Raw genomic sequence first — 27,697 nt, forward strand, 5'->3', positions numbered from 1 at the left:
CGTTACTTGCATAATTTGTTGTACTATCAATTAAAATAAAAATTGGACAGTTCGATTGCCGACATCGAACTAATTTTAAATCATCAGAACCTCAGATGAAACTCATTTTCAGAGACAGCTGTCCCAGGGTAGATGGTGCGAATGTCTGGTCTGTCAGCCCGAGTACCTTTGGCCTCCCCGCCGGACAGCTCCACGGCAGCTGACACGGAGAGTCATCAGGACACGGCCCAGGACCACGGACCGTCTTCCAACCCAACCCCCTGCCCTGGTTCTGGCTAATGGGACATGGGACCTGGGACCACTTCCATCCCACCACCCCCACCCCCGGCCCTGATCACCCCGTATGGGACCTCGGATCATGGCCACACGCCCCCCACCCAGCCCTGGTCCCAGGGTGGGACCCCCGGACCCCCGCCCGGCCCCGGCCCCAGGGTGGGACCCCCGCCCGCCCTACTTTTGCTGCTGGCGCTGCTGTCACCGCTCGCTTTGGCGGCCAGCCCCACGGCCGCCGACTTCAAAGCACTTCCGTAGTTCGCCGACAGCGTTTCCGACGCTTTCCTGGCCAGCGACAGGATTGGCGTGGACCAGCCGCCCTCCTCCGCGGCCTTGCCACTGGCCGACCCCGAGGGCGCCCGCGCCTCGGGCTCCGTCGCCCCTACGGCCCCGCTCCAGTCCTCGGGCTCCTCCGCCATCTTCACTCGTGACACAAATCCACGCAATCGGCCTCCGAGAAATCGAGCGGGACTCCCCCGAAAAAAAAGTGCGCAGGCGCACGACCAGGCCGGCCAATGGCCGCGCACTGACAGACCTTCAGCGAGCTGCGGTTAGTTGCTTCGTGTATTACCTCAGTTACCTTCACTGCTGGTTCTAGACGTCTATTTTATACTTTTTCCTGAAAACCCCATTCTAGTTCTTTTGTCATTTTGAGACAATCGTGACCGGAAAAAAAAACTAATGGTGTTATAAATCTGAAAGCGAAATGCTGGAAACAATGCGCCGGTCAGACAGCATCTGTGCAAAGAGGAAGAGATTTAACCCTCCATCCGAACCTATTATTGTAAATCAGTTTAAAGTAATTTCCAAGTTTATTGTTTTCAATTTGTTTCACATAAATTTTCACACCGAAGGTCCATGTTTCTTTAGTTTACCTTTCAACCCAACACTTTTACAATCAGGTCCCTGAAATTACAAGTTGTTGATATTTAACATTTTTAAGTTCGGGAACTGTTTTTTCCCCCCAAAACATGACAAAAGCAATTTCCACTGCTTTTTTGTCGCCAAGTTTCAAAATGCTTTTTGGCTCCATAATTCACGAGTCAACAAATGTTAACATATTTATTTCCTAGCATACTGCCCAGGAAGCATAAAGGGAAGTTAGAATGAGAAGTTATTGCCAAGATCAACTGGTACAGGAGGAAATGAGAAGTTTTTGAGCCTAGAGATTGATGAAGGGTTTTCTGCCAGAAACAACTTTCTGCCTGTACAGCATTGTGACTGTTTATGTCTGCTAATGGGTGTGTGAGCCACTAGGGGATGTTGATGCCCACCTTCTCTCAGTGAGAGCTTCTCAGGAGCAGATATGATATATTTTCATGGAGACATATAGGGAAAAATGGATATAAAGGGAGGAGCAAGAAAGAATGGTTAAGGTCAAGGCAGCAATTAGCACCCACCTAAAGAGTTTTTTTTATATAATACACTTGCAACAAAAGCCATATTGGACCTTAATATAGGAAGATGTGCATTGGACAAGTATACTTAATCAAACAACCTGCAAGGAACTTGTACAGGAACTATTTAAGGACTTGTAATGATAAAAAAAAACACATTTGTGTGCATTATGCTGTCTGCAGCAATTGGTATTGAGTCATTTCGGGCAGTCAGAAGGATCTCTGATAAAAGCCAGCATGCAGCAGGAGCATGCATTTGTTACTTGACTAATGCACCTTCAAAAAATGCTGGGAATATTAAGCATCATTACCATCAGAACAAGGTTTTTCAACTTTCTCATCCATGGTATAATAAATGACATCCACATTGCTTGTCTTATATCAACCACCTTTCTTTCTTCAACAGTGGGTGGGGCTTCTCTTCCCTGGAAATATGGATTATATGCAACGACATGCAAAGGATCCTGTGTAACATGATTTGATATGCATCTTTCAGAATTCACACCCTTGCTGATAATTTTGGAGAAGGAAATCATCTCAGTTCATGGAAACTTAAATGACAACCTCCTCAGAGTCTTCCGTATTAAGTGCAAATGGACAATAAGTGTCACTATCCTGGCAACTGAACTTGTGTCTTCAAACTCACGATTACAGATGCAACAAGAATGTCAGTAAATTCATGGTGTGTACATACTGTAATGGATAATGACTCCCTCCCTGAATACCTCAGACTGCTGCAGAAGAGTGTTGCAATGGACCATATTCTTTCTACCTGAGTGATCATCTGCTACAGTATGAACATAACAATCCCATGCATAACTTGTGTTTGGAAACCTTTGAAATCTGGAGAGTTGGCCTTAGTGATTTTGAAAGCATCAATGCATAAGAAAGAACATTGCACTAACCATTACTCAGAGACTCCTCAGCTACTGCTGCAAGATATTCAAAGCAGAACCAATTACTGAAGTTGTCTCTTCACTATTGTCATCCTTGCTGGTGTAATCAAAACTAGAATTATTTTTTTTTAAAGTAGCTGTTTAACCATGTGCCACCAAGGGCTATGCAAGTAAGCTCATTCAAAGTTCTGGTAGTTTTAGCCCTGCAGAGCATTGCCCAGTGTAACTCATGATTCATTGGCACAAATCCAGTGCAACACTGTACAGAATTACAGTGCCTAAGGAACAGCCTTCCAGTCAGTTTATCAGTATCACAATAACTGAAACAGGTTGTGATCTACTTTCACCGTTTGGTCACAACTTCCTTTTATTTGTATTCCACCATGTGGGTTGCTAACATCAAATGAAATCCACCTGCAGAGTGTGCACACAAATAGGTCAGACACAAAAAGTTTAAAACAAGCTATTTCCTGAGCACAGTCAGACTTCTGGGTTTCCTGGGTTTGATGACATTCTCAGTATTCTCTTTTATTGGCTGCAGTCCATTTTCATCTTCTCACAGATCTAAACAAATCATCTTTCTCTAGATGAAGGAACATCTGCTTTGATTAAGTTTGATATAATGCCGATGCAGTCTTCTGGACACTTCCTTGAGTATCTGACATTTCTTCTCCTGTATCACTGTTTAATTAGAACATCATCCTGATTTCACAAACATTGCTGGATTCCCTTCAGAATATTATCCAATATTTTTGGTGCTGCCTTTACCCCATATAGTAGTTTGGTATACAAGTTGTGAGTATTAATTGTCAAGAAGTGCTTGATTTCTTCATCTACATTAAGCTGGACATGGGCAAAACAGAGGAATACACTGGGTCAGGCAGCATCTGTGGTTGGAAATGGACAGTTGACATTTTGGGTTGAAACACTTCATTTGGATTCAGATGAAGGGTCTCCACCCGAAACTTCAACTGTCCACTTTTCTCCACAGATGCTGCCTGACCCACTAAGTTCCACCAGCATTTTGTTTTTACCTCCAGATTCCAGCATCTGCAATCTCCATTAGAGGGATAGCTTTGTAAGAACTTGCTTCTGCCAGCTCAGCATACAAAACTTCTGATATAGGCAGTGAATATGGCCTGTATCTACTGGTATATTAAGGGTTGCCGCAGAGCACCCTGGGAATCACAATGACAGGAGTCATTCACTCACTGCCATTTTTACCACACTGCATGCTACTCAAGTTTGCCTCACTCTTGTGCTACCTGTGCTTTCAAAGCATAGGACATGGATCAAGATTTACAATAGATCAGTCTGGTATCATTCAAAAATATGAATTAGGAGCAGGAGTAGGCCAATTAGCTCCTCAAGTCTGCTCTGCCATTTAATAAAATCATGGCTGATCTGATTATAACCTCAACTCTGCACTCTAGTCTACCTACTGGTAACCTTTTACCAACTTATGAATCTAGAATCTACCTCTGCCCTAAAAATTTTACAAGACTTTGCTTTCACACTAAGTGATTATGCTCCTCCATGCTCATGTATGAATCCTTGAACATATCAAACGGAACAGAATGTGACTATCTCAATGTTAGTATCACTGTCTCAGTTATTGATTCCTAACATATTTTTGAAATCACTTTTCCTTAATCACCACTGGTGGTGTCAACAACATTCAAACTGCATTCTCGCCTTGCACATCCATCTCAATGTTACGTAAACCTCCCTCCTGTGGTTCTCTACAGTAATCATTTCCTTTCTATTGGGACATTGTTTGACTACCAGTATTCTGGTTGGTTGTGTTCTGTCTTGCCTTGCATTCAAAGTCAAATTCTCCTTGATTGCAACAGTTAAAGCATTTTTCAGCTCCAAATTGACAAGCTTGCACTAAGTGGTTTCTATGGCAATGGTAGCAGGATTTCCACAACTGTTTCTCTGATCACTTGTGCTCACAAAACTCACTGTTGGTGCCCCCACCATTTGGTCTGTATATCATGTTTACAGTAGTGTGCTGTGCTTGGCCAAAACTCCTTCGCATTTCCATAGATGTAGCTATCCTACACACCCATTTGGGTGTTAGATTTGCATGTTTATCCATAAGTACAGTGGCCAACTCAAAGATGCACCAAAGTTATAATGCAACAGGGTTTTCAGAACAAATGTGCTTGCTAGTCATTACCCCTGATTCTGATTGTAGGTGCCAAAAGTATATCTCTCCATGATTTCTGACGGCACTGGGTTAAAGTAGTTTTTCAATCTCTCTACCACCTTGTTAAATGGAAGCTTGATTGTTCAATAGGGCATAAGTAGATTTGCCAGCATCACAGAAATATCTGGCCCTATTTCCATGAACAAGATTGCCTTCTTCAGGCAGCATCTATGGAGAGATGAATGACTATATTTATGCTATCCTTTTTAACATGTGTAATCCACCATGTAGTGTGACTTTAATCAATTGCACCCTGCACTATGGAAAATCTTGCAAAGTCATGTGCTCATTCTGCTGAATGTTCTCTGGCAAGGATTAATGAAATGAACTGTGGCTACTGAAGAACCTGTTTTTGGGAGCAACTAGTTATTGCTTTGAAGTCACAAGGAACTCTTTCAGTTCCTGGATCAGCAGTTTCTCTGAGCTCAGCAATTTTGAAACACTCCGGAAACACCAGATTCTAGTTGAATCAAAGAAACAATCTGCTGAGGACAGTCAGCAACTGCAAGTGGTTGATGATACTTTTAAATGGTATTGCTTGTTGATGCCTAATTAGTGTTCCGCTATGTAAGGTTAACACGTGCATTCCTATTTTTCATGGAATTCTTATTTTTCAGTGCTGGAACTAAATCGATGTTTTATGCTGGTTGACATTGCAATCTGTCTACTCTACATACATCCAGAAATCATTTGCAACTTATGCATTAACACCCTTCCTACAATGATCAACATTATAAATACATTTCCATGTATTGCTCACCACAACCTCTACAAACATGAAGATGCATGCCATTTCAAACTTGAATTCCTGGGAGACATGTATTTCAAGGTCTATACATGTCAACAAATTTTCTATATTCAGAAGCCTCCTAACACACTTAAGTATATAACCCTAACAGATTCCATGGGCTGCCTTATGACTGGTGCTTACGTTTACATGAAAATTGCAGCTGAATTGGCTACACTGGCACCAACATGTTGGAAACAAACATCTTTTGTGACGTCTTGTTCTGAGTTCCTCTATGTATTGTATCCTATATCCTCTTCCGCCTTCTCTTCATATCTCAGGAAGAGAGCAATTCTCTTAGGAAATAACAAATTTAATTTTCCTTCTGTGAGTTTTATATATGTCTCGTACTCACGCTCAAATTGCAAGAGAACTCATATCTGAGGCTCCAGTGTACAGAGAAACAAAAATAAATTACTTTTTCATCGTTAGCCCCCATTCTGATGTATCTGGCTAATGGATACTCACTGCGCCCTCATAACATCACTTAGATATGGTTTGCGTTTCTCATGTTCAAGGTTTGAATGCTAACTGGGGAAAATTAGAAAACTTAGCCAGTCCACCCATCCCAATTTTAAACAACAGGTTAATATATAGTCTTAGCTGTGACTTAGTTGGTAACACTGTTGCCTGTAAGTCATTAGATTTTCGTTTCAAATCCATTTCAGAGATTTGAGGTCCAAAATTTAGATCCATTAAGATAACATCTATTGTGATCATGTGATTTCTTCAGAGAGGGGATGTTTTCACAGCAAAGAGCCACAAAAAAGAATTCATTACATTTAGGAGAATAGCTTCCTTGGATGCCTATATAATGTGTTTAATGAAGGCACATTCTCACAATCACCATTAATTTCCACTGTGCTATTTTCTCCTAAAATCATTTCCATGTATTCTATGTATATGCTGAAGCAGTCACATGCCCATTTGTACTCCCCAAGGCTTACAAAGTAACCGCTTGAATATGGGCTCCCATTTTGTTCTCTTCTTCTGATACCATTTCCACCAAAACATATACTGTACAGTAATGTCTACCTGAATGTGCGAAGTTTCCTGCTGATTTAATAGCTCATAAACAAATTGCTGCACTGTTCTCATTGCAATTCCTGCACTGTTGGACCAATTGAGTGTTCATTTTTACCTGGTGCTCTCAAAAATAGACCTCAAGTTGCTCCTCTGGCCCCAGCAAATCTGTGTAGCTTCATTACGCTCCGCATCAGTTGTACCAGTTCTTGTTCAAAGTACTTGCCCAGGAGCATCTCAAGCCACACTCTTCCTTCTTCTAATAGAGAATTCTGGGCAGTATTCTCTTCCATGCCCCCAGTTGCCTGTATTTACTCAGTGTTAGCTGCCACTATGCTTAGGAACACTGCCATCACCTCAGACTGCCACTGTGCTCAGCAATGCTGTCAGCTTGCAGGTAATTCTTCTTGCTTGACTTGAAACCTGCTTCTTTTTCTTTGTCAGAGGTCCATTCTTTATTTTCTCATTGACAATTTATAGTGTTTGTGAGAGTTCTGATTCTAATTGCATATAGTGCCAGAATATAATTATTAACACATGGAGAACTGTAAAATATGCACACTTTGTTTATTCCACTCTCTGCAATTACACTGTGTATGTGCACATAAATCAAACACATATATCATGTTTACATGCATTATAGTTAATATCTGATTGGAGTTTAGACATTTTGGAAAATAGAAAGTTTGCTTACTTGGGATCTATCTTCATTCATTTGTGGTGAGTGGGCATCACTGATAGGGCCAGCATTTATTGCCCAATATTTAAAGAAGATAGTGGCAAACCATCTTCTTGCACTACTGCAATCTATATGGTCAAGGTATTCCCATTACAGGAATGAAGTTCAAGGATTTTGATCTAGCAACAATGAAAGAATGGGAATATATTTCCAAGTCCAGAAAATGTGTGACTTGGAGGGAAACTTAAAAGCCACAGTGTTTGCATGCACCCGCTGCCCTTGGCTGTCTAGGTTAGAGGTTGCAGATTGGAAAGTGTTGTTGAAGAAGCACAGGTGAATTGCTGCAGTACATCTTGCAGATGGTGGGCTCTTAGGTGGGAAGAGGGATGAATTTTTAAGATGGTAGATGCGATACTAATCAAGAGGCTGATATTTGGACCAAGGCTGTAATGAGGCCTGGAGTTGTGATTTTAATGTAATCCAAATAGAACATCAGTAAACAAACTGGCCAATATAGAGGTCCCCCAATGTTACAGTATCAAATGATTACTGCAATTGATTGGAGACAGGATATTAGGCAATCAAAGAAGATGCAGTTTTAATAGGTAGATGAGACCACTATGTGCCCCCATCAATGGTTGACAATGCATTTGTGCTATTTCTGTGGGAATGAGCACCTCAGCAAAACTAGTTTAGTTCTGGAAATTCTTGTCTGATATTCAACCAGCATCTGGCTTGAAATTTGAGATGGGGCCAAAGTCAGGGTATATGGTTATGCAGCAGTTCCACTTTATTGAACCTCCTATGGACTCCTGCAAATTTGATCCGTAGCAATGAGGGGAAAGGGACAACATGGACTTCATAAGATTGGCAGGCGACTGTCCAAAATATGGTTATTTGTAAACTTTCTGGAAGGTCATGGCAAACAATGAATTATGAATTAGGTGTTTTGCAGCAGGTTCCTGAATGTCTATCTATGTTTGTGCCATCTAACTTTCTATCAGTGTCACAGAACCATGGTGCCGGTGCCAAGGATGCCCCTGAGTGATTGCAGAACATTCTCAAGTGGGAGGGCAGGCAGCCAGTGGTACTAACAACACAGCCAGAAAAAAGGATAAGGTCCTGTACAGTGAATATAGGGAGTTAGACAGAAGGCTAAAAAGCAAACCACTAGAGTTGTACTCTCTGGATTACTCGCCATGCCAGGCGCTAGTGAGGGTACAAATAGGAGGTTGGGACAAATGAATGTGTATCTGAAGAGCTGGTGCAAGTGGGAGGGATTCAGTTTCTTGGACAATTGGAATCTCTTCTGGGGCAGAGGTGACCTGTACAAGAGGGATGGGTTGCATCTGAACTGGAGAGGGATCAATATACTGTAGGGGAAATTTGCTAGAAATACTTGGGATGATTTAATCTAGTATGGCAGGGAGGTGTGATCCAAAGTAGCAATGTATCAGATGAGAAAGATGAAGCAGATGTTAAAGCAAGCAAGTCCACTATGCAGACCAGGGAGTGAGGAAGGTCTGATAGGCTAAACTGCATTCAATGCAAGAAGCCTGATGGGTAAGGCAGATAAACTCAGGGCATGCAACAGCACATAGGATTGTAACATAATAGTCATTATGGAAACATGGTTGAGGGATAGGCAGGATGTTCCAGGATACAGATGCTTCTGGCATGATGGAGGTGGAGGTAAGAGAGGAGGGGGAGTTTCATTATTGATTAGGGAGAACAACACAGTAGTACTTAGAGAGGATATCCTGGGGGGAATGTCCAGCGAAGCCATATGGGTAGAACTTAGAAATAAAAAAAGGTGATATCACTTTGATGGGATTATACTATAGGCTCTCCAACAGTCAGCGAGAATTAGAGGAGCAAATATGCAGGGAAATCGCAAATAGGCGTAGGATTAATAGGGTTGTAGTAGTCGGTGATTTTAACTTCCCTAATATTGACTGGGACTGCCGTGGTTCTAAGGGTTTAGAGCTGGCAGAATTCTGAAGCAATATGTAGATGGTCCTACTAGTGAAGGGGCTACACTTGACCTCCTCTTGGGAAATGATGCTGTGCAAATGTCTGATGTGTCAGTGGGGGAGCACTTTGGGACCAGTGACCATAATTCTATTAGTTTCAAAATTATGGAAAAAGATTGTAGACTGGTCCACAAGTTAAAGTCCTAAATTGGGCAAGACTAATTTTGATGGCATTGTACAGGAACTTGCAAAGGTTGATTGGGAGAGGCTGTTAGCAGGTAAAAGGACATCTGGCAAGAGGGAGACTTTTAAAAGGTAACTGTGGAGAGAGTAGGCCCCCTTAAGGATCAGTGTGGTAATCTGTGGAGCCATAGGAGATGGGCAAGGTTAACAGTGGAGAAGACATGAAAGCTAATGAGTTCAGGAAAGAGAACAGTGAGATCTTGAAGCATATTGATCTTATGAAAGAGGAGATGTTGGGGGCTTTGAAGCGCATATAGGTGGATAAATCCCTGGGGCCTAACCAATGTATCCTAGGACATCGTGGGAAGCAAGGAAGGAGACTGCTGTGGCCTTGGCAGAGGTGTTTGTATATTCATTACCTATAGTGAAGTACTGGAAGACTGAAGGATAGCCAATGTGCTTTTATTTAAGAAGGGCTGCAAGGACATTGCCAGGGAACTACAGGCTAGTGAGCCTTATACAAGTGGTGGGAAAGTTACTGGAAGGGATTCTGAGGGACAGGATTTATTTGCTTTTGGAAAGGCAGGTACTGATTATGGATAGTCAGCATGGTTTTGTTCATGGGAGATTATGTCTAAAATTTGACTGAGTTTTTGAGGAGGTGACCACGAGGATTTTTGAGAGCCGGGTAGTGGAAGTTGTTCACATGGATGTAGTGGACAGTGAAGAAGGTTACAACAGGATCTAGATGAACTGGGAATGTGGGCAAAGGAATTGGTGATGGAATTTAACTTGGACAAGTGCAAAATGATACATTGTGGGAAGTTGAACTAGGCCAGGACATACACAACGAATGGCAGAGCCTGGGGAGTGTTATTGGACAGTGAGACCTTGGGGTAGACAGGGTAGTGAAGAAGGCGAGTCGTATGCTTGCCTTTATCAGTGAAGACATTGAGTATAGGAATTGACATGTCATGTTACAATTGTACAAATCATTGGTTAGGCCGCACTTGGAGTATTGTGTGCAATTCTGGTCGACACACTATGGGAAGGATGTGATTAAGCTGGAGAGTGGAGAAAAGATTCTCAGGAATGTTGCCTGGACTGGAGGGCTTGAGTTAAAAGGAGAAAATGGATAGGCTGGGACTGTTGTCCCTGAAGCAAAGGAGGTTGAGGGGTGATGTTACAGAGGTTTATAAGATCATGAAGATCACAGTCTTTTTCTCAGGATGAGGGAGTCTAAAACTAGAGGACATAGGTTTAAGGTGAGAGGGGAAAGATGTAAAGGGAACCTGAGGGGAAATTTTTCCACACAGAAGTTGTGGGTATGTGGAATGAGCTATCAGAGGAAGTGGTAGAGGCAGGTACAATTACAATGTTTGAAAGACATTAGGACAGGTACATAATAGGAAAGGTTTAAGGGATATGAGCCAAACACAGACAAATGGGATTAACTTACATAGACAGCTTGGTCAGCATGGATGAGTTGGGCCAAAGGACCTGTTTCCCTGCTGTATAATTATGAATCTATGATTACAAATAGATTATTTATATTTCCTGAACAACAGACATATTACTTTGAGATGAAAAATAGAAGCTTTGTTTGGTTTCAAAATTCAACATTTTGTTTTACTCTATGTCTCTCCTGATATCCGATTGAGCTGTGAATTTGCCTTTGAGTATAATACCTTTTTGACTCCTCCAGTAGTATTTTGTTTTAAGATGGATGCTATTGGGCGTCAGTCTAAAATTAGCCACAAGAGGGTGCTGAACATTGTATCTGTTGCTCAGATTTGTTTTCGGTTATAGGTAGGAGTTCCTTCAAGTAAAATCCTGAGTTTCATCCTGATTTTATCTGACATGAAAAGAAATGAGGACCTATAATCTTCAGAATTTAGAAGAGTGAGAAGTGATCTCACTGAAATATAGAAAATTCTTACAGAGCATGATATGGTGAGTTGATGTTTCCTCTGCTGGGATGTCTAGAGCCATGGGTTATGATCTCAAAATAAGGGACCAGCCATTCACAACTAAGATGAAAAGTCTTAACACAGCAGGTACTAGAACTTTGGAATCCCCCTTCCAAGAGGGCCTTGGAAACTCATTTGTTGAGCATATTCAAGATAGAGATTGATAGATTTTTGGATATTCAGGAAGTTAAGGGATTAGCACAGGAAACTGAGGTAGTTTCAGCCACAAACAACTTGTTGAAGGGGTGAGGGGTTGACTCATCTACTCTTGTTTCTATTTATGTTCTTATGTTTTTAAGCATTACAAGAATAACATTTAGCATGATTCCAGCACTGATGAATACTTACTACCATGGGCTAGCCACCACTGCCTACATCCAACACCACCCATATTACAATCACACACAATGAGAGCAGAAGCCTCAATCAAAATTGCAGAACCACAGAATGGTTAAAGCACAGAAAGAGGCCATTTGACCCAACAAGTCTATACTTGGATTAGAGCAATCCAGCTAGTCCCACTCTCCACCCTCTTCCCATACCTCTGCAAATTCTTTGCTTTCAGATACCTATCCAGCTCTCTTTTGAATAGCACAGCTGAATTGCCTCCATTACTACTTCTAGTCATACATTACAGGTCCTAACCATTCCCTTCGTGAAGAACACTTTTTTTCTTGTCCCTTTGGTTCTTTTGCCAATTATCTTCATTCTACATCCTTTTGTTTTTGACACCTCTGCCCAATAATGTCACAAATAATCTTTTGACTAAAATAATGAAATGTATCCTTTTAGGAAAAAAACAGATATATGCACACATTTAGTTAATGTATAAATCTGAGTAATACCTGTATTATTAGTTATCAGTGCAATTTCCAGGAGTTGCTATTAGTCACCAGTAAAATGTGGTTGACTTTCAACTGCTCTCTGAAATGACCTGGCAACCCAGTTTGTGGGATAATCAGGGATGGGCACAGATGCTGGCCTTACCTCTGATTCCCAGATCACACAAATGATTCTCCCCTCTGTCATCCTGGCTTAAAAGTATTTAATTTTTTTCTGCTATTTATCTTGTAAATAGCAGAAAATGGTTGTAGCAAAAATTACACCTTAACTAAAAGTCCTAGAATGTGTTTGAAATATTTCTGGTTTTGATGTTGTTATGAATACAGACATGAAAACTTTTATCAACTTGGAGCATGCTAAATTACTCCAATAATAACAGCACTGTAGGAGTATCTTCACCACAAGGACTACAGCAGTTCAAGGAAATGGCTCACCACCACCTTCTCGATGGCAATTAGGGATGGGCATTAAATACAAGCCTTGCCAGTGTCGCCCACACACCATATATGAATAAAAAAATCTAATTTAGCATTACAAATAGATTTAGCGTTAAACCAATTAAAAACTTTCTGTTGCAGCATTGGTTCATGCATATCTGGGTGATGACCAATCTGGTGCAAATAATTTGTTATCTATTATTAATTTGGCCTCAGAGGTCTGAAATTTACTTATTGTTCAACTATTATTCCTTGGCTTTTCTTAAGCTTTAGCACTTTGATTGAGGCAAGGTTGTGGCAAGCTGTGGCACTTGGAGCCACAAGTGAAACCTAGATGAGTCAACAAAATCAGCAGCACGTAAAACCACCCTTTCTGGGTGTGGTTGTTTGCTATATGGAAGGGCTAACTTTAGGACTCAATCCATGTACAGCATCTGAAGAGATAAAAACAGATAATAAATATTCACTATAAAATATAGTGTATTTAAAAAATATTTAAGCAGAAGTAAGCAACTTGTTTGCATATGTATATGAAACTTCTGTAATGCAATTTATTAATTCTATTCCTCTTGCTCTTCCAATGAGCATACCAAATATGCCTGGGAAGCCTTTGTCACTTTGATTTGATAATTACAAGTTGTATGAAGGAAGTCCAGCATTAATTCTCCCAAACAATTGTTCTCCTCCTCTGTGTGCAGACATGCCTGAACTCCTGTCATTACTCCATGCAATATAGCTGAATCAAGATTAATAACGAGGGCACTACTATACACAAACCAATATCCACCTTGTCTGTCAATGATTCAGTTTAATGGAACATTGAACACGTTTGTTTTCTTGGTAAATTAAGTTTAAAATTGATATTTTTGGAAATGATTTGTAAGAGTCACAGTTTAAATAAAACCTAATTTATCAATATCACTTTGCTTTACAAAGTGTAAATGAGATCAATCTCCATACCTACACTGCTGAAATCTAGCTCTGTGTCTCCTCTTGACAACACCACTTTCACCACAAACCCCTACTACCACCAAAGTGCTGTTGGACAAATTCTGATTTTTGATAAGATGCAATTTCATCTTTCTATAACTTAACAATACCCAAGCAATTATTTTATACTATACAGTCAGTATCTCAGTCCCACTATAGCCACAGTATTTGGGCTGTACTGAAATTTTCATGACCCTAAAATGAGCTGATCTTCTACTTTATCCTTCATGAAAACTTCCTATTCCACCTCTGTGATGTCATCTTCCTCCAGCAATGCCTCAAAACCTTTCTGAACTTCTAATATTTGGATTGATGCATCAATGAGAAAGATTTGATCTGTGTCAACTGAAGAATGATTATTGAGGCCATTCTAAATAAAAAGTACTGTAAAAAATGGGCTTCAGAAATTCTGCACTAGGAAAGCTAATTTTGATATGAGATGCCCACCAGATCAATTACATTTGTCATTTGCCTGACATTGGATGCATAGCACATGCCTGGTCTCTTTTCTCATTGGCTGTCATATGCAATAGAGGATCTGGAAGCAGAATAGTGTAACTTGTGAATTCTGTATTTTTTTTAAGCCAGTATAATAAAATGTGACAGAGATCCTTATTGAATTCAGATTGCTGGTTATATCATTTGTTTTCCTAGATTGCAAGCCTTGATATTCCTAGGTGGTCTCCTATCCATGTACTGACCAGGCATAAGTCCATTTAGCTTGGTACTCACAGAAAGAGAACACTGATTCTTTGCTCCTCAGTGATGCACTAATTATAGGTAGTCAATAAAATTCAATTTCATTGTGCACATAAATTTGTGCTATATGATAGAATTTTAGGCCATTAATTTTAATACCTAAATATACATATTTGATTGTTGACTAACTTCATTGGTAACAGATTATGCACTTTGGTTCCTAAATTACTTACATTTATTGTAATTTTCCCCATTTCTGAATTTCCCTGTTATCATTACCTGAAGGATATCAATTTCATTACTGGTGTGCTTATGGCAACTTTATTAAAGAGAAATGTCATTTTCATTTCTAGTAAACAAAGTTAGCTCAGACTCAAGCAAGGCTAAGAATAAATAGGATTCAAACTTAAGTCTTTAAGTTGTGATTCCAGTAATTTTGTATCCTTCTAATAATCAACATTTTAAGTGCAGTATCCTAATTACTTCTGTTACCTTCTATGTTGCTTGCTAGCAAACATTTTCATCCTCCAAAGATCAAGATAGTCTGGACACAGCTGTTGTGCATACCAATACATAATCCTTCTTCTTCCTTTGCCAATTGTACTGCCAATAAAGTCCTCGTTCATCAGTCATCAGTCACACCACTTCAGATAATTACAAAACTGAATAACCAAGATGGTTCCCACATAAACCAATAACATTAATTTTATCTTGGACTCTTGACTGCATACGCTTCTCAAACTAACTAATTAGTACCTTAAAGCACTATTGCAGCTGCACCCCCCCCCACAAACAGGGCATGCTAAAGACAACCACATAAAACATGAATTTATTTCAATTAATTAAGTTGAACATGTGTTCCTGGACATTTTGTGATTTGGGCACAATATTTATTTGTCAGCTTCCAACTCATTCACTGCCTGAAATATCAGGCTAATTTGCAACAGGTTGTCTTTCACAACTGTAATCTTATTTTCCCAATTAAAGCCAAACATTAAAAAAAGTCAAACAAATGTATACCTTTGATTCTATGTTAAAATACTTTGCTGACCTCTTGTCAATTGAATGTGGAGTGATATCATATTCTTAGTTGATAATACTAGTAATGCACTGCTATTTCTAGCTGTCCTAAGTCCAATATAAGTATGCTAAAAAACAATTACATGCATTAATAATGTTGTCCTTTGAATGATAAGTATTAGAATTTGAAACTGGGTTAGTCAACCAAAGGAAATCCCATAGTATTCTTATCTGACTTCAAATAGGACAACATCCTTTGGTAACCAGTCATAGAGTTATACAGCATGGAAACAGGCCCTTCAGGCCAATTCGTCCATGCCAACCAAGGTGTCTTCCTGAGATAGTAGCATTTGCCTGCATTTGGCCCATATCCCTCTAAATCTTTCCTATCCATGTACATAGAATCATGGGTGTGAGCTTACATTTAAGCATTTTATTTTCAGCAGTAGTTTTATTTTCCTCTCAAGGCCACACAGATGCTGAGGATGCAAAGACATGTCTAAATTTCTTTTAAACATTGTAATTGTACCTGCTTCTACCATTTCCTCTGGCAGCTAGTTCCTATACCCTCCACCCTCTGTGTGAAAAACATGCCTCTCAGGTCTTCTTTAAATCCTTCCCCTCTAATCTTATGCTCATTGCCTCATCTGATAAGAGTGAACATGCCATATGCCTTCTTCACCGCCTTGTCCACCTGTGTTGCCATTTTCTGGGAACTTATACCCCTAGTTCTCTCTGTCCTACAACACTCCCCATGTCCCTTCACTGTGTATGTCCTGCCCTGGTTTAACTTCCCAAAATGCATCACTTTGCAATTGTCTGAGTTAAATTCCATCTGCTATTCCTTGGCCCACTTTCCCAGTTGATCTAGATCCTGTTGTGGCCTTAGACAAGCGTCTTCACTGTCCACCACACCACCAATTTACTAATCATGCCACCTACATTCTCATCCAAATCGTTAATATATATGACAAGCGACAGAGGATCCAGCACCAATCCCTATGGTACATCACTGGTCACAGGCCTCCAATCTGTAAAGCAACCCTTCACTATCACCCTCTGTCTTCTTCCACCAAACCTATGTTATACAGACCTGAGGGCAGAAACCTGTACTCATGACTTACACAAGGAATTGGAAGCAAATTGACACTTACAGTACCATTAAGGTGTTTGAAATAAGGCTCAATTTTGCAGTTAAACAAAGATGTTAAATTATGCAATGCCTTTTGTGACCTCAAGATTTTCTGTAGTGCTTATCAGCCAATTAAGTATTTTTGCAGTGTTGTTGCTATTTAGTCCAGGTAAAGTCACAGTCAATTTGCACACAGCATGCTCCCACAGAAAACAATGAGACAATGACTAGATTGTTGTTACCATTGATTCTGGTTGAAGGATAAATAGAGACCAGGACACTAGGGAAATCTCTTGAAATATTGACAAAGGATTTTTTTATGCCTGCCTGAAAGTCCAGGTTTAATCTTCCAATCCAAAAGATGACACCCTTGGATGTGCAAGCACGTCTCAGCATTATGTTGAAGTGCCAATGTGGATTTTCTGCTCAAGCATACCCAAGATGTTAAATTAAAAGGCACAGACTTACAATTTTATTTGAGAATCAAAAAATTGCCGATGCTGGAAATCTGAAATAAAGATAGAAAATACTGGTAATACTCATCAGGTCAGTAAGCATCTGTGAAAGAGAAACACAGTTAACATTTCAGATTGAGAAACCTTCACCAGAACGGTATTGAAGAAAGGTCTTTGACTTAAAACTTCAGCTCTGTTTCTCTTTTGGTTCTATTGTAACTCCTTCCTATCCTAATGGGAGAAAAGTAATTTTGCTTCTTTCTTATGAAACTGAAAAGTGATTAGATTTTGTATAGCAAAAAGTTAACACTGAAGCCATAAGTGCCTTAACATATGAGACAATTGTTCCATGTTTATGTTGCTATTTAAAATGGTGAAAATTAAAACTTCCCACAACTGGCCATCAATCTCTTGTGACACTACACATTGATTGAAGGTGTGGGTCGAGAAATTATGGCACATTTTATCATTATTGTCCAGTGCACCCAGGACCGTTTTGTTCATGAGCATACTGTTGCAAAACTAATACCTGAGGTCCCAGACCCCATGCATTCCTGAGCCAGCATTTGACTTTGTTTTTTGTGTGCTTCACTTCATGGAGGAAAACTGCACCATCTGGGACAGAGGTCACATCTGGCTTTAGGAAGCAGAGAGGGCCCAGAGTCAGAAGCCCTATCAGAGTCAGGCAAAGAATGGGGTTTGGCTATCAGAGGATCAGTGCCACTTGTGGGGGAGGGTCCATCATCAAGCTTCAGGACCTGGGGCTTCTGCATGAACAATGTGTGAAGATCAGGGGCTCTAAGAGGTGCATCATAGAGTCAGAATATCAGGGCCACCAAATGATTGGAGGATTGGGGCCATTGTTCCATCAAGGTTTCAGAGCATCATTTGCTGGAGGGCTACACAATCAGGAACACTGGGGTCTCAGAAAGCCAGGTGACTGGGGCCACCAAGTGATTGTGAGGCTGGAGTAATCAAAGCCTCGGGGGATTGGAGTGTTGAAGATTCAGGCAATTGCAGCAATTGGGTCAGGTGATTGAGGTGACTGGGATCTCCAGGGATGAAGGCATTAGGAAATCAGGCTATCAGGGAGCAGTTGGACTTAGGGCAATTGAAGCATTGGAAGTCATGGCTAAAGGTGATTGGATGTTATTATGCTTGATAGTAATGGTAAAGTCAGGGATATGTTGGACTTTGAAGTTACATATTGTGGTGGTCTGTATTCCTGCTCTGCTGCTACTGATGGTCTCACAACACCTTGTGGATGTCCAATTTTGAGCTGCCAGATCTGTTCTGAGTCTCATTTGGCACCATTGTACTGCCACACAACATGATAAAAGGATGTCCTCGTTGTGAAGAAGGTCTTTGCTTCCACATGAGTTGGATACTTTTACCAAGATAATTGTGGACAAATTTATCTGCCTTTGATAGGTTGATACGGATGTGGTCAAGTAGGTTTAGCCTCAAGTTAGTGCAGCTACTACCTTCTGCAGACCCAGTCTGTCAACTGTATCAATCAGGACTCAGCCAGCTTGGTGCTGCTAAGCCACTCTTGATAATGGACACAGAACAGAGCACATAGTATGCCTGTGAAGATTTTAGTGCTTCTTCCAAGTGTTGTTCAACATGGAGGAATTTGAACTCAGGTTACTGCACTGTTTGTCCAGGCCTTTGGATTTCTTGTCAGATAACTTAACCACTTGATCACATGGCTTCACAAAGTGTGACTGAATTTTCCATATTCCAGTTGGGTCCTTGTAGCTGAATATTTTTTGCTCAGTATTTCACATTATTAGCACTGTGTGAGACTTTCAAGATGCAGAAGGCCATATATAAACGGGCAAAAAAGGGGATCCTGGAGCTGAGAGAAACCAATGGTGTGCAAGTGATTTGTAAAGGGAAATTGCAGGCAGTAGAAACTTTGAGTCAATCAGTATTAAATAATGATACTCCTAACTAATAGCTTCTCTTCACAACCAAAAGTGACATTCTACATTTAACAATACCCTTAATCTAACCTGAAGTGAGTAGTAGTGGTATGCCCTCCACCCCCACCCCCCAAATATTTAACCTTAAACCATAACCAGAGTCTTCCTGTGTTGTATATAATCAAGTTAGAAGGCAAAACCTTCTCATCACCCTGGCCCTATCCATTGCCCTATTTCGATGGGTCTGGCTTGAACCCTAGTTCTATGCAAAGGTGACAACTCAGAAACTGGTACCTTAATCAGAATTGAGCTGTGTTTAGACTATGTGTATCCAAAGCAGCAGGAATATATCAGACACAACCAAACTAAGAGGCTGCTGTCATGACACTTGGGAAGTATTTGACTGAGCACTTTAAATGCTATGGAATAAAAGGCTATGGGCCTAGTGCTGGAAAATGGGATTAGTACAGATAGGTACTTGATGGCCAGCATGGACATAAAGGACAAAGGGCCTGTTTCCATGTTGTGTGGCTGCATGGCACTAGTGCAGACAGCTCATTGTTTGGGTCACTTCTCACAGGGCAATCATCCTCCACTCAATTCAGTAGAAACTATTCTAAATCACACCCTGAACCTAGACTCAATATAGAAATGTTGTCATAAAATGAAAGATATTATAATATTGTCAGAAATTGTTCTGCCCCTGGGGCCGGCACTCTCTTCTGTAATCCCATTCGCCAGAATCTTTTTATATTACTCCTTTTTAACTATTTATTTTGTTTCTTCAGTATCTATCTCAATAGCACGTGATGAAGTATTCCATCCTCTAATAGTATTCAATTCATGAGCTTTCCTTCTCTTTCCTTTTTTTGTTTTTCTAGCTCCCTTTTATTTCAGAGACCCCACCAAGCAATTTCATAATCCTTCCCCCAATAACTTCTCCATACTTTCAGGGGTGCCTCCTCCATTTTAAAGGTGCATAGCCATTAGAGATTCCAGTCACATTCAATTCCTCATTCTCTAATATCCACCTGACAGCTCTCCAAGTGGCTCCAGCTCTCCACAGCAGTGGTTAGCCTATACCACCTATCCAGATACTTCTCCAACAGCAGTCTATGATGTCAATGGAGTGACAGCTGGGAGATGGGGAATGCATTACACTGAGAAATCTAAATCACTCCTCCTCCATGTTGTGCTCAAGGGAGGAAAAGTTGATTCCAGGAAACTCCTTGTCATTCCAGGAAGGTTAGGACTCCTACCTGTCCTTCTCCATTTCCCTCTGCCTTTTTTATTTTCTTTCTTTTTGAAGGAGGTAGTGGGTGGAATGGTATGGTATGGCACTGATGGTTTTTGGGATGAAGGTTGTGAGGAAATGGCTCTCCACAATTCCCTTGCCGTCCCTTCATCCAATTATGTGTTTCCCCCCCTGCTCCTACCCCTATAAACTCCATTTTAGGAATGGTCTGCCAGGGACTTAATTGTGTTTAAAATGACAAAAGTTAAAAGGGTGGATACCGAAGACTTTTTCTGAGCTGTGGAAAATGTATGTGTATGGTAATTCTATTAAGGCAGGGTGGCTGTTGCACATGAGCTACCACATCGTATTGACAGAATGAGGTTGATCCAATGGCAAGGAGGTCCAAGATGATTGGAGACTAGCCTCAGTTGCAAAGACTTAGGACACACACATACATGGATGCACAAAGTAAAGCACACATAGGCATATTCTGCTATACATACACGGACACTAACGCACAATATTGCCTACGCTCTTTCCCAAAACTGCCTGAATATTCCCCTTAGTCCAGACTTCCCTCACCCATTCAGCTCATGCTGGAACTTATCATCCTGACTCCTCTCAAATTATGCTTGGGTTATTCTCTCCCTCTACTCAAACTTCCCGAATTGAGGGATAAAGGGAACAAGCTGTTACATTAGGCAATGAGTAAGGAAATGGGATGTTGGCTTTTTTTGCACAAGAATAAAGATCTCTTGCTGCAGTCATATTAGGTATGACTATTGGAATATTGGGTACAAATCAGATATACCTGTGCTCGAGGGAGTGAAATGAAGGTTCATATGATTGATTCCTGGGAAGGAGGGGATTGCCTTATTAAACAGACTTGGCCTTTATTGTCCAGAGTTTAGAGGAAGGAAGCATGTAAAATTCTTTCAGGGCTTGACCAAGTAGGTGCAGATATGATGTTTCCCCTGGCTAGTGTGTCTAGAGCCAGGCATCACAGTCTCAAAATAGGACGTTGACCATTCAGGATTGAAATGAGAAGAAACTTCTTCAACTAGAGGGTGCTGGACCTTTGGAATTCTTTACCCAAGAGAGCAGAGAAAGCTCAATATCTGGGGGAGTTGGGTGGTAGTGGGGGGGGGGGGGGGAGGGTGGAGTGGTGGTGAAGGACGCCAGGAAAGAGTGTGGGCAAAATTGTGCCTCCAGAGGACAATCTTAGAGGTAGTTTGGCCCTTCAAAATGGAGAAAGAAACTTTTTTTTCCACACATATTGCCCCTGAGGACTAAATCTCTCATCCACAAATGGCCTTGGCAGCTGGGTCAATTGAAACTTTCAGGACAGCAGTGGAGTTGACTTCAGAAATCTTGTGCCCAGTATTGCCCTTCCAAATTCTCACAGTAACCTGGAGGATATGCTGTATCTAAATAAATAAATAACAGAACTATAATTAACAAAATAATCTTGGATAAACTGTGGCAGGTTTATGCCAGGTACCACAGAAACGCACAGGAAAACCCTAGTTAAACTTTGCTGTGCACAGGATCAACACATGGCCTGTCCCCAACTCTAAGTCTGAGCTCAGTGCATACAGTACACCCACTCGGCAGCAGTGGGCTACACGAAGTCTGGAAGGCTGGTGTTATTCGTATAAATTGGTTGAATAATAACTGGCTACGAAACTGCCAGTATTTATGATTTAGCAAAAATAGTGCTTTTGATTGCAATATTTGTTCAGGTTGATTTGGTCTCGCAGTGCCAAGTAGCTTTTATTCAAATAATTTTCACAGTGTAAGGGTTTGCTGCGCAGAGAGACTGGTCGTAGGCCGGTCAGGAACTGCCAGCTCCAACAAAGCTTAACTCTGTACTGTGCTGTTCAAGTGGCACGTCAGCTGGGCGTCATCCATGTTCGCTGGCTGTATATATATCTAGAGGTCGCTGACTGTAGTTATTCTTAACTCGCCGCCAGCCTGCAAGGAATATGAATAGTACTCGAGACATTTAACAAATCTCCTGTCTGGATTTGCCCCGGCCCCTTACTGCCGTCACAAATTTATTTAAAATTAAGGTGCCAAGAACCGAACTGGTTATTCGGGAGTGGGACTTCTTTCGGCAACTTCTGAGGACAACGCGATCAAAACAAAGTGGGCGGCATTTGTTGCTTTAGAAGTGGACAACTTCGAAGGAACCGAACGCTTTGTCATTTTCAAGTTCTCGCAGCGCAAGATGAGGATTTGGTTAGCAGCAGCGCTTCTTGTTCTCGCCGCAGGTAAGTGATTTTTACCGAAACCTACCGCTGATTTCCAGAGTGGAAAGATTAAACGCGGCAAGGCCAGTTGTATTTTTTGAAATTCTATCCTGTTGTGGCAGCGGGCAGAAAGGACATCTTATCGGATGAAGAAGCGACTGCTTGTTTTGAGTAGCAGGTCACTGGAGTAAGTACGTTCAATGGCTACTTCACTTTCTGAGCGTTTATTGCATCACGTTACACCAAGTTGCCACAGTCTCCCTCTCTCTTTCCCGTGTGAGCTCTTTCCCAATCTGTTTACGATGAAGATTTTATTTTAAAAACGAGTTCCCAGTAATTGCTGAAGTTTTCATGGATCACGTTGTTTTCGCGCAGTCTCTTGCAACCCTGCGGTGGGAGCGGCGATCGATGGCTACGAAAGTGAAGTCACTCGGAGCCGCAGGAGGGGAGAGAAGGATATTCTGACCATCCTAGGAGGGGTGCTTGAGCAGGAACCGACTGCACAAACAGCTGAGCGCCCACCGGCTGACCGACTTCTCGAAACATCGCAAGGTACGGTTAATCAAGCATCTGTAACGTTAGAAATTACGGTCAGTTTCTTTTGGTGGCAGAGTTTCTGTTGCGCTTGAACAAAGCGCTTTCATGTGCTGTTGGGGGAGGGGTATCACCTCGAGGCCACCTATTAAAAGCTCCAGGAAACACGAGCCGTGCGCATCTTTTTTTAGGGAAATTATGTAGACATCAATGTTTTGTTTATTTTAAACTAGCGGCCTTTTATAAATCTGCGGAAAACTCGACTGCGACTGAAGAGGGGAAGCGCAAAGGGAAACGTGAAAGAAAAAACAAACGTGGCAAGAAAAAGGGTAAAAAAAATCCATGCTACAGAAAGTACAAGGATTTCTGCATCCACGGGGAATGCCAGTACTTGCGACACATTAAGGAGGTAGCATGCAGGTATTTACCTTTTCATAAAATAGAACATTGAACCTGTAAATGAAATGTTGATTACGTGTCTTCAAAGCATCGAGGGTCCAGGTTTATCTGGTAAAAACTACAACGACAGTACCTAGCTAATTTTATAATCTGTGCCGGAGCATGTCTAGACAAAGCGGATATCTTCACAGTTCCCAACCAAACGAGGAAACGGATAACTATTTTAAATTTAAACAACCGCAGTTTAGTTGTATGTATATTACTGTTATTGATGCTGAAAGAGTCGTATCTCTATCGGAAATCTACACACAAACTTGAAGTACGAGTTTCAGAAAATCAGGAATTTCTAACCACAGACAAAAGCTACGAATTAATGTTGCACCTTTTGAAATCAAACTCCAGAAACATAGAAAGAGAAGAAAATGTTTTATTGTGTGTAAAATTAAATGTGATTGCCAGGTACTTCACTCCCGATATAGAAACATTACGAATAAATCTAAATCATCAGATTTAATATCTTATTTTCCTCTTCATGTCAGGAAAGTACAAAAACATTTGTTCATGCATTTTACTCTAATGAATTTACTGTACTATGTGCTTTTGGACTGTACATGTCAGAAGTGTAATTAGTGGTTTTCCATTCCATCTGCACTGGATTCAAGAAGCTTTGATTATTTAATGGTTTGCGTGAGGTATTTTAAATTTTTTTTGAAGAAAGAAAACATACGTCACAGTTACTTATAATAGTGGCAGCAGTACCTTTGTTTGGATACCTATTTTTGATTTTGTCAAAGTAAAACCTCTGGATTTTTCTATAGGTGTTTCTCAGGATATGAAGGGATAAGGTGTGGTACTTTCATTTTAGCCGTGGAACATCCCAAAGATCCAAATGATAACACAACTACTCTGGCTATTGTGGCAGTGGTCCTTTCATCTCTTAGTCTGACTGTAATCCTTGTTCTTCTAGTTCTTGGGTGAGTTATCTGCATATAGGTCGATTTTAATTCAATTACATCCTAAAATGACCATTAAAATCTGTAACTAATGAACTATTTAAACAAAGAAAATGAAAATTCATGGTAAATTTAATTATTTGATCATTTGAAAAATGTGCATTACAAGAGTTCTTTATAACCTTACTCATACTCAGCAGTGCCCTTTATACTGGACTTTCTATCAGATGTAGAATGTGTGAAATAACAAGCTTTTTAATATGCTACAGTTGACGTATTGTAAACTTTTACAGTTTGTTTCTTGATAGATATCACAGGCGAGTTGCCAGCTATGATGTAAAAAATGAAGAAAAGATTAAACTTGGAAATAATAACAGTCACTGATTTTTTTAAAAATATGGTAAGATATTTATGAATTACTCTGAAAATTTACATTAATCATAGAAAATAAAGTTTAAAAACCCCACACAGAAGTATGTGTGCTACAAAGTACTGTGGCCTCAAATATAGTGTGCCAAAGAATTTAAACAAAAATACTGTTTGGCATCCTGCCCATTACCCACTTTAACATGTGCTCCTAAACATATTATTGTACAGGAGATCCAAGAAGATGCCAAAGGATATAAATTCATCTCTACTGTCTGCTCTTAATGTGCAATAAATGTCTTGTTTCTAAAATCTGGTTCACCACATGAGAACTCAATTATTACTCCCTCGTGTGTAGTGTACACAGCAGAGAAAATATTTCTGGCCCCCAATGTCTTACCATGGAACAAATAAAATTCAGTCACCTCACCCACATTAACATGATCCCCATCTTTATGCTTTTTTTTAAATATTAAGTTTCTATGCAACAGTAAAATATGATTACTGCCACCCAGACTCTTTGCAACCAGTGTTCAAAGTGGCAAGACTCTAAGCAGTTAGTATTAAGAGTGAAGAAAGCTGCTTGATGAATATATTTTTTGGGGAGAAAGGACATATGACACAAGAAGTCTTTTGAAGGCACTCATTCATAACAGTTTAAAGTTATGTTAGAGAAAAGTAACATGTCATGTTCATCATTGCTCACCTTGTTATCATTCAGCAGTTAGAATTAGCATCGTGGATCATCTAGCCCTTATGGTGTTTCTGACTGACTTATCCAAAAAATTATTTATCAAAATCTGCTTGCCTTTTAGAAACAGTCATGCAATTGGGAAAACCCTACCCAATAACCTCAAATCATGCTGATTCACGAGTTGTACTTCCTGCCTTTGAAATAATTACACATTGAATTTGTTTGCTGATGTGAAATAACATTAGCTTGTTTGGGCTTGTATTGAAATTTGGGTCCTAACTTTTTAATTAAATGTTCAGTTTGTGTTAATGTGCTTTCTTTAATTCCATCAAGTTTCAGTGTCTTATTAAATTTTAATTTAGAGTAAGAATATATAAATCTGATTTGCTTTTATAGTGACCTACCCGAGTATTTTTCTTCTAAAGCACATAAATATTTTAAAGAAAGCAAGTGATGATGAAGTTCTAGTAATAAAAATTTTGAAAATACGAGAAGAGATCCACTGCGTTTTGACCCATTCTAGTTTTGGGTAATAATTAATGGTTAAAATATATACTCTATCATGCTAGTACTCACATTTCATAGCTGCACAGGGACTTCATGTTTCAAAAAAGTTATTGCAGCAGGGTAGGGCTCATGCTTGTGTGGGTGGGGTGACTATAAATTATTTTATCAGCTACACCCTTTAATGACACTAACATAAAATGTGTAGGCTAGTGGATAAGTGAATCAAATTAAATTAGAAGACATTACTGTTTTAGATTGATCACTTTAATCTGTAATTCTTAATTGCAGGTACAACATGCCTATAAAAATCTACCTCATTGATGGAAGAAATCATGGAAGAAAAGGAGTGATGTAAACAGTCAATTTGTTCATGTATTGAATGAATAAAGTGACTGCATCCATTGGATGCATATGTATTCCCCAGCAGCTGGGAGACTGTAAATTACAGATGTACCAACCTTTTGCATTTTTTGATTATACTGTTAATATTTAAAGCAATTTATTTATATCTGGTTCTTAAATTGTCAGTACATATTTATTTTAGTATTTTATATTTTAACTTATTTAGGTTATTTGCAACTTATTATTTAAAGCATGTGATTTCAGCTGCTGCCTGTTTAATATGTGTATATGTGTTCATAAGAAATATTTAAGAGTTTCTGAGGTAAAATGCCCATCCTAACAGTAAATGAACAGGTCAATATGAATTGCTGGTGTAAAATAAATTTGGTTTTTTTATATATACAAGTCTGACTCATTGGATTCCTTTATTTAAAACACACTAAGAAATCACTTAGAATAGACTTAAGAAATACAATTGCCCGAAACAGAAGCTTGTTACAATGTCTAATCATAAAATTAGTTATTGAAATACTGTGTGCAAAATTTTTGTTTTGGTTATTTTCAAGAAAATAATAGCATAAATATCATTCTTTACCACCTTTGCACCACTGAGAATGTCAGTCTTACTCTCTAAATGGCTCAGTTGATAAATGTACTGTTTAATATATCATTAGTCATACAATTCAGAAAATATTAAGCAACACAAAATCTGCTGGTGGAACTCAGCGGGTCGAGCAACATCTGTGGGAGGGAAGGAAATTGTTGATGTTTCAGGTCGAAACCTTGATGCCCCCACAGAATGCTGCCTCCACCCACTGTGTTCCTTCAGCAGATTTTGTGTTGCTCTGGCTTCCAGCATCTGCAGTCTCTTGTGTCTCTCAGAAAATATTAATCTCTGCTTCTGTGGTGCATTAGCTCCTCCAAAGTGTTGCTATTAATGGCAATAAACACAGATTGGGTACAGCAAAATGCAGCCACAGCTTCAGTTCTGTTCACTATGCAGAGGCTACTGCTGGTACAGCAAACGTATGGATGTTGGTCGAGGATAGAATTGGGCACCATTGTCATGGACCTCATATTCAAACAGCCTTACAACACTCACTGTCTAGATTTAGATTTAGGCATGAAGATGGGATACCAGACTACTCAGGGAGCCTGCAGGATCATTACAAGTATCAGTTGCCATCTTCAGGAGAGGAGGACATGAAGCTAAAATAGAATAGGAGAGGGGAGAAAATGGAAAATTAAATATCTAGATTGCATTATGTATATTTATTTGCAAATATGCAAAAAAGTTAGCATTCATATATGCCTGCAGTTTATTTATCCAATAGTAATAAATTAAAATTTCCCTGTGTTCGGGTTTCTCCTGAAGATAGCTATAACACATAAATTTGCTAGGAAGAATATCTATATTGGTGTTTGCGGTCAAGTTTTATACTTTAATAATACTGATTGGCAGAGGTTAACTAAATTACTATGCATCCCGATGATCAAATTCTGTGAACAATAGAGA

The 27,697-nt window shown here is 40.0% G+C and overlaps 2 protein-coding genes across 2 annotated transcripts in view; one reads left to right on the forward strand and one right to left on the reverse strand.

Annotated features, from left to right (window-relative positions):
* rufy1 (RUN and FYVE domain containing 1) overlaps positions 1-855 on the reverse strand; it is a 35,781-nt gene extending 34,926 nt beyond the window's left edge. Inside the window, exon 1 of the mRNA XM_052014857.1 lies at positions 455-855. Coding sequence (XP_051870817.1) covers positions 455-692 — 238 coding nt within the window. The 5' untranslated portion in view covers positions 693-855. The remainder of the gene's footprint in view (positions 1-454) is intronic.
* On the forward strand, positions 706-26,570 carry LOC127569874 (proheparin-binding EGF-like growth factor). Its single transcript, XM_052014861.1, has 7 exons — positions 706-823; positions 22,207-22,407; positions 22,762-22,938; positions 23,154-23,340; positions 24,138-24,293; positions 24,566-24,672; positions 26,128-26,570. Exons 2-6 carry the CDS (start codon positions 22,365-22,367, stop codon positions 24,654-24,656), a joined length of 654 nt encoding a protein of 217 aa, XP_051870821.1. The 5' UTR covers positions 706-823; positions 22,207-22,364; the 3' UTR covers positions 24,657-24,672; positions 26,128-26,570.
* Positions 26,571-27,697: the final 1,127 nt, after the last annotated feature.

The sequence above is a fragment of the Pristis pectinata genome, chromosome 4 (assembly GCF_009764475.1).
Source record: "Pristis pectinata isolate sPriPec2 chromosome 4, sPriPec2.1.pri, whole genome shotgun sequence".
In the NCBI taxonomy this organism is placed as follows: Eukaryota; Metazoa; Chordata; class Chondrichthyes; order Rhinopristiformes; family Pristidae; genus Pristis; species Pristis pectinata.

Excerpts from the sequence above, each read along its gene's own strand:
- LOC127569874 (XM_052014861.1), top strand. The coding sequence starts at position 22,365 with ATGAGGATTTGGTTAGCAGCAGCGCTTCTTGTTCTCGCCGCAG. Across the intron at positions 22,408-22,761 it reads GCTTCTTGTTCTCGCCGCAG|TCTCTTGCAACCCTGCGGTG; the intron begins GTAAGTGATTTT and ends GTTTTCGCGCAG. Across the intron at positions 24,294-24,565 it reads CTTGTTCTTCTAGTTCTTGG|TTTGTTTCTTGATAGATATC; the intron begins GTGAGTTATCTG and ends AAACTTTTACAG.